Source organism: Ceratina calcarata, unplaced genomic scaffold, assembly GCF_001652005.2.
Source record: "Ceratina calcarata isolate Rehan_Ccalc_2016 unplaced genomic scaffold, ASM165200v1 scaffold537.2, whole genome shotgun sequence".
NCBI classification, from domain to species: Eukaryota; Metazoa; Arthropoda; class Insecta; order Hymenoptera; family Apidae; genus Ceratina; species Ceratina calcarata.
This window is the reverse complement of record NW_017176532.1, coordinates 170,541-178,565: the sequence shown is the minus strand read 5'-3', so window position 1 is coordinate 178,565 and position 8,025 is coordinate 170,541. Positions and strand designations below refer to the sequence as shown.

The window sequence follows — 8,025 nt, the reverse complement described above, 5'->3', positions numbered from 1 at the left end:
GTCAAAAGTTCGCCATTTCGACGCTGGGATGGTCTAATTTTGTCAACATCAATAAAATGTCAAATAATCATACTTAACTCGTTAAATACTCAAGTTAGAAGAAAAATACATAGAATCTTTCTTGTAGAGGACATCAGTGCCTACAATTTCTGTATAATAAACTTTTCGCTATCGTCAATAATTAATTGGATATTTCCTTCTATACTTTTTAGCACGTAGCTATTTATTATTAGCATTGTTCTTCCGACGTCTGATTTCTTTTTAATTATAGGAAATGCGTTTTTCTAAGGTACATTAACTGTTAGGATTGACTGTATAGCCAATACATCCTTAAGATCGTCTTAAGCACTTGCTATCCCTGTCTATTCCATATTTCCAGTTCTTTTTTATACAGGAAACAGGAACTTACAAATGTTTAAGATGATCTTAAGAATAATGACTCCGAATACCCGCCAAAGATTAAAACCGTTCGTTGCGCGAAATCATGAATCAGCTGTCCCGTGAATTTCAAGCGAATGGGTCGGTGGTAAGAGCGAGGGAAAGCGTCGGACAGGGAAGAGTCCCTCGCCTGCATCAAGCCTAATTGAAACGGAACAATGGACGCGTAAACAGAGTGACGAGTCAATAAGGGTTTCATTAATTACGTTCGTTCTTTCTGTATTCGGTTTAGCTCTTCCGTTGTCCGACCCGTTTACCCTTTTCTCGCTTCCGCTGGCTTCCCAGTCGATCGATTGATCGCGAGGTCGCGGTCGGTCGCCGCTTCGGGACGAAACCGTGTTCAACCAACGGCAGCTCTACCGTTCGTTTTTTTTTTCTTTATTCTACTGTGTCCACGTATCTGGTTTCACTTTAAACATTCTCCTCAAATTTGATCGTAAAAACCGAGCACGCATGGATTCCGGTGAATCGTAAAGGGAAGCTAATTTTACGATTCCGCACCTATTATCCGACGCAGGCGTTGTTACAACGTGGAGCGTGACCCCTGCCCCGTTATTTCTTTCGGCTCGATTTTCCAAAAGGCCGCGCAAAAGGTTGGACCCACGCTTCGTAAATAGAATCGAGTGGACCATGAAACTAAATGGAGACTTAAAATTTGCATTATCAGCAAAATTATCAGCAGATTTCTATGCGGCATGAAACGTTTATGATATCAGTTGGAAGCGTGCTTTTAACGCTACGTATATTTTTATACGTCGCACGCATTGCTCGTATTTTCTGTATATGCGATTATCTCAGAAACGCATGAGATCCGCGGTTTAATTAATAGTAATTCCCGCTGTATTGCAGTAGGACGCACTTAAATTGAATTCGACACGGTTGAATCAGAGGAAAATCTTAGAAGAGATGTTCTCAGTTGATTCTACGATCGGAATTACGCTAGTCCCGTCTATCCATGCTCGACTCCACCGCAACTGCGGGCTGTTTCGATTTAAGCTCCGGCCAAGTAATATAGGATGTAGATATGTAGGTTAATCGCAGATCTTGCATCTCGCTCCTGTACTGTCCGCCTCTCCTTATTTCTATCTCCTCGCGTTTTACGTCTCGCGACCCTTCGACAAAGCGGGACGCGAACTCCATTCACGGTGTTTATCGCGCGAAAACTTTATTACCCAGGGCCGCCGCGTCGCTCAAACTCCCGTGAACGTCTCTCTGTGAAACGGATGCAATTTCCGAGTTGTAAATAGAAAAATATTGCGAGCACTCGCTTCGAACAATTACGAAAATCTGATTCGTCGATCTTTATAATTCGACGACAAGGCCAGGTTCTCCTGAATTATCTAACACCGCGCTATATCCTGCAAAACCGTGCTATTATTAGTCGTGTCCTGTCTCTCAAGGTGAATTATTTCGCCTCGACGAAATAAAAATCGTACCATTGGAAATAGTAATTGTTAATACGTTTCGAGTCATGCCGATAGAATGATACGTGCAATTTTCCTGGGTCAACGAATACAAATGAAGCAAAGAATAGACTTGAATTCGTTGCATTCTCATACACACTCGATATAAGTTCGATTTGCGTGCGCTATACGTAAATCGTAGATTCATCATATTCTACGTATTCATGCCGAGAACTCGGCGCTTCTAAAATCTGAGCGTTCGGAAATTGGAAAGTTTGAGTCGAATCGAGAGTCGAACCCTGCGGGCATCTCCGCCGGCCGACAAGAACGGTCCAGAGGCGAGTCGTTGTTCGTTCTTTCGCGAAGGCGAATTTCGAGGACGCGTTACACCTATCGTTGCAACTATTGTTGGCGATCGGAAGCATCGCCAAGCGGCGGGAACGTCGGATAAGCTTTGTGTGGAAAGTGGAAACCTTGAAATATCGATCTGTTCGTTGAAGCTGATTTAATCGTTGACCAGGTCCAGCGTAGAGGCGCTCTCGCTCGGATCGGAGCAACGCCGTAAATTGCGACTTTAAAAACGCTCTCTCCGATCCCTTTTCCTCCTGCCTAGCCTCCGCATCGCGAGTAAAACTTAAATATACCAGCCTCGATAACTTTCCAAATTCCGTTCCGTCGTACAACAGAGTTAAAGGGTTCTCTGTGTGCAACGAATTTAAAAATGCGGTTTCTATGACTTAGCCGGCGGGTGGCCATGGCCCCGCGAATTAAACTGAAACACGCTTTGCTAATTTTCCAAGTTCGCTATACTTAGAAGAGGCATGTAAACCTGATTTGGACGCTGGGATTGTCTACGTGCTCGGCCATAATCCAATGAGTCAGGCGTAGGAACGTACGCGTATCTCGTTAACCAAGTCTGGATTCCGTCTGCATCGTTTCTCGTTCCCTTGAAATTATCGGAGAGCGGGACAAAAAACGCGTTGACGCTTTTATCGGAGGGATATTTTAGCTTCGCTTGCACGGTCAAACGTGTAGCAGAGAGATAAGACTTGAGAGCTGCTTTCATTTTATTTTTGACAAGTCTCGCCAATCGACGGACGGTGTTTCTATATAAATATGAATATGAATTTGAACAACCGGTTGATAATTCAGTCGGCCGAGGTCGTTGAAAAGTTTCGTTTCGTTTTCAGGGGCTTCGGAAAGCAAGGATATCAATGCCAAGGTAAGAACGGCTGCCTATCGAGACGAGGAAGAGAACGCGAGAACGACTCGAGCTTTTGCTCCATTTCAACGCTTGTGTTGCAGTGTGCAGTTTCGTGGTGCACAAACGATGTCACGAATACGTGACCTTCACGTGCCCCGGCGCCGACAAAGGAGCTGATTCGGACGTGAGTATCAACGAGTCGCATACCTTCGTTACGAACGCGAACTCGAAACTCTTTTTCCGTTTGTTTCTTATTTACTATCGCGCGCAGTCTTTTCATCGCAGAGTCGAACAGCCTTTCTCTCTTTCGACCAAAGCCGAGGACGTTCTACCCTCCCGTCGCTCGCACGCGTCTCTCGTTTCTCAATTAAAAAGAATAAAAAAAAAGGGACGTCGCGATTCGATCGACTCGTGTGTACATCCTTCACTCTCGACGTCATCGACAGTCGAACGATCAGAGAATGATTACTGCGTCACGTCGACGCGCTTCCTCATCCCCCACTGTTTCTCTCTTGTTAATTAAATACGCGCCGATCGGAGGCGCGAGCGCCTCTAAACACGCGTGCAAAATGCCTCGTCCGTGTAACGGGCGGCCGAGCGGCTGCCGTGAAAAGCGGTTAAGGAAGGTCGCTGTCGGATCGATATCGAGGTCGAGCTTTCCGTATTCCCGTCGACGATTCGCGCGACGAGCGTATTTTTACAAACCGATCGATTCAACCCGGATCCCGTTTTCTCCCGGACCATGAAATTCCCGCGACCCAGCGGACGCTCGCCGCTCGCCACTTGCATCGCGTCAATCGTTTACGATTACTCCTATATGCATCGTCTTTAGAGACTCGAAGGATGCATTCCGAAAATTATTTTATTTTTAATTCGCAACGTGACGGATGACGTATCTGGAAAATTGAGCGAAGTTTCGTACGCACCGATCTGACATTTAGAACAGTATACTCGACACGTGTTTCACAAGATTAGAACTCGATGGAAGAGGGATGTACCTAACGAGGAAACGAATCGAGGCAAAGGTCCGAGTCTAATAACTGATGGAAAGGATTAAGACGCGTCGAGGGACGAGAACGATCCTCGGCTGGAGTAAACGGGGAAAGGACACCTGGGGCTAAGAGCTATATATACATATATATACATATGTATAAATGAATATATAAATACTATACATAGAATTTCTCCACGTTTTCTCGCACCGCGCACGATTGGCCTAAGCGTTTTCTGCGCTTCGTTTTAACCACGCTTGTAACACGGTATAATACGATTGTGCGAACGAAATAAGAAGATTCTCATTGGCCCGGACTCAGTCAGTCATTCGATGGAAGGAGCGACGATCCCGACTCATCCTCCGAACCGACTCGGAATTAAGTAAATGCGGCTGATTTGTTTCTCATGCACGTTTTTCAGAAACGTTCCAAACGAAGTCGAAAGCGATGGACGAGTCGGAAACGTCTCTCGAACCATCGCGAGAGATCGGAACAGTTTTTTTCTCGTTTCACATTCGTCATCATTATCGTTATCATTATTATTATCGACTAAGAATTATACGATCAATGTCCCCTAGCGTCTTCCTTGGCCCTGGTGCTGATTTTCCTTGTGCTTCTGTGCTTCGAAAACGACTCTTTTCTCGATTCACTCGCGTGAAATTCTTGCAGCTTCGAACGCACCACCCCGATTTCCCTGATGGCGACTCGCGTCGCGCAGAAACGGAAACTCGTTCAGAAAACGCATTCGTATCAAATTCGAATCTATCTTTCAAGGATCTAATTAAAGTAATGGAGATTTTAATCAGAGAAAACGACCCGACGTAATGCACGGAGTCGCGTACAACGTCGGGTACGAAACTGGGAAACAGATTAATCGAATTGGTACTTTAACCGTTTAACAGCGAAACGCAGTCGCGGGGATAAACACGTTCGGTCCTTAAAGTAATTGCAAAACGAGTACTAGCGAGTTTATGCACGCTGTGATTGCCAGGAGTTTTCCCACGTGATCGATGAATCACTTATACAGAGTGTCCCAGAAAAAGTTTTACAGGTGATTCAGTAAATGTTTCTGAACAACAATTTCCTTTACCAAAATGCAAAGTGAGGTATAGTTATTGAATTATTAACGAAAAACACTGACCAATGAGAGCACGCGTGGGGCCCGCGCTATGCCACGGCCGAGCGTCACGATCCGAGCTGACCTACCCATGGCTCATTTTTCATTTTATCAAAGGAAATTGTCGTTCAGAAATACCTCAAAAATCATCCCTTAACACTTTCTTTGGGACACCCAGTATATCTAGTTAGATATAATAATGAAGAATCAATTTCGCGTGAGCTTCTGGTCGTAAACGGTAAATCGTTTTACCGCCTGGACTGGCCGGGAAAGAAAACGCTTATCAGGGAATTCGGTCGATGCGGATGCGGATCGATCCCGATTCCTCGTTTCCACCCGATATCTCCCAAAACCTCGCGTCATAAAAGCCGCCCCCGATAGTCTGCGTGTGTGTGCACGGTGTAATGGTGTAATAACGCAGGACACGCGGACGAAGCACCAATTCAAGCAACACACCTACAACAGCCCCACCTTCTGTGACCACTGCGGTAGTCTTCTCTATGGTGTCATCCACCAGGGCATGAAGTGCCAAGGTATCATTATTAAGAACCAAAGAAAAAAAAAAGCAAATCGAAAGATTTGCGAGATCTAAGAAAAGAATAAAAAAAAAAAAAAAACGAGAACACGCAACCAGTCACACGCACACAGACACACGAAAAGGAAAAGGACACAGACACTGTCGCACATTTCAATGATAATTATTGTATTTACTAATCGTTGATCGTTTTTTGTCTTTTTGGCCCACCGTTTGTTCGTGTGGTGTTGCTTTGTCTTCGTCTTAATCCTCTAATTATAATTATGCTCTTCTTCGTCTACTTCTAATACAACATCGTTCTTCTTCTTCTTCTATTACTACTACTACTATTATTTTATCGTCTGCCCTTTCTACTTTCTTGTTTTCCCCGCTGTCCCTTCTCTCTCTCTCTCTCTCTCTCTCTGTAAATATTTTTACTCGCAAAAGCTTGCAGGAACAGTTTTCGATGTTACTCGCGCGTTACCATAGCAGCCTGAAACTCTAAAACGCTCGTGCATCTCGCAAGCACGGTCGAGATACGATTGCGCCTTTTCCACGAACCGTACCTACTTATATACACAGAAATTAATTTGCCGCGAATTCGCCTCCCTCGAGCGGAAAATTCGTGGCCTAGCTTCCCCGCCCGGGCTTCATCGCCGGGATAACGCTGTTTGCGCCTTCTAAATGTCTCCGGGGCTACCGTTACTACGCATTTTACACGCATAACGCGTATTACATGTGCGCACAGAAACGTGTACCTATTTACTTTTCTCCAAAGAGGAGAAGAAGGAAAGAAGCCGAGAGGGGGTGATTGCAAAAAAGAGAAATGACGAAGTACGCTTTGAGAGCTTTCGGATCGAAAGTTTAAAGCAGCTATTCTCGTATCATTGTTGCGTGTCAAAATTGCGAATCTCTTTCGCACGCATGTCATGCACATGCACTGCCGTTCTTATGACATACTGTAAAAGCTATAACGTGAGTTAGGAAGAATTTGAGTACACTGGAAAAAAGTATAATGATTCCATTGAAACTTATTTTATACTCAATTTTCAGATTTTTTTATAGACATAGTATTTGCAAGTGGAAGGTGAGATTCATGAACGAAGATTTATATCGACGCAACTTTGATACGATACGACGATATGATACAAATTGATGTCGATGTTAAGGTTCGAAGTTCCTCTCTTCTTCTTTTCCTTCGCTCTCCCGCTTGTGGCCGCGGTGGCGGATCTAACGATGGGCTCGATGGAATTGCAGATCGTATCAGAATTTGTCAAAAGGAAAAAGGAACGATCGATCAGCTCATCGGTAGAAGGATCTCGTTTTTTAAACAGTTCTCCGATTTTTTCTGTTTCTTTTTTCTACGAGTCTAATGTGTGCGCGTGAACACCCCATCCACTGACACATTTTACCGAGCCCTAATTTCGAGTATTCTATCGTTTACAACGTGTGTGTGCACAGACGTTGGATGTTCGTTATACTGTACTACACGCGATATTTAGCTTGGCATTACTCTGAATGGCGAAGCTTGTCGTTCGTCTCTTTGTCATAGTTGTGCAAAGTTAGGTGGATATTAAAACGTACAATCGCGCGAACTGTTATTTTTTTTTTTTTTTCTTTCTTTCTTCCCGAATGCATGGAGATTGTTCAAGCAACGATAGAGATAGCGAGCACACGAATCCGGTTCGTGCGACATTCCACGTAGTCGAAGTAGAAAGAGGATGATCGATCAAAAAAAAGGAGCAACTCACTCAATTACCGCTGCTTAAAGGTTTAGACGATAGGAAGGTAACGCGTGAGCGTCGTAACACAAACTATGTTCTTCCGAATTAAGAAAGATGCTTCGGGACACATCTTCTCTTCTGTACAGTTCTATTTTTCCATTATATTTTTTCTACGATGTTTCGAATCTCGGTGTACATACATTCTATGTATCTTTGCCTCTACGTGTCTATCTAACGATCTTCGCACTCTTTATTTTTGCTTTTATATATTTTTGTACATACACTGCGATCGGTTCTCTATCGTCCTTGCACGTTACCGTCCACAAAGCTCCAGTGATCCGCAAAAAATTGTTTCATACAAAACATCTGACTGTCGTTCGATTTTATTAAAAGAAGCTGTATATAAATTCTGCATTTAATGGACCTTATGAATTATGTATGTAAATCCTCGCACTTGGACCAATCCGAATTTATTCTTTTATTACTTTTAGGATCAGGAAATATCGCGTTGCATTATCTGTATTCGTACTTCAGGTGAAGAAGGATATACTTAAGGATGTATTGGCTATACAGTCAATCCCAAAAGTTTATATACCTTAGAAAAACGCATTTCTTATAATTAAAGAGAAATCA

At 43.7% G+C, this 8,025-nt stretch overlaps 1 protein-coding gene across 3 annotated transcripts in view; it reads left to right on the top strand.

Moving 5' to 3' along the window:
- The window catches only part of Pkc53E (Protein C kinase 53E), a 28,763-nt gene that overhangs the window by 8,553 nt on the left and 12,185 nt on the right, over positions 1-8,025 (top strand). The window contains exons 2-4 of one of the 3 annotated variants that reach the window (XM_018030745.2): positions 3,032-3,063; positions 3,147-3,229; positions 5,576-5,687. In XM_018030745.2, coding sequence (XP_017886234.1) covers positions 3,032-3,063; positions 3,147-3,229; positions 5,576-5,687 — 227 coding nt within the window. Of the gene's footprint in view, positions 1-3,031; positions 3,064-3,146; positions 3,230-5,575; positions 5,688-8,025 lie in introns of those variants that run through there. The other 2 variants (XM_018030746.2, XM_018030748.2) reach the window with 2 other exon arrangements.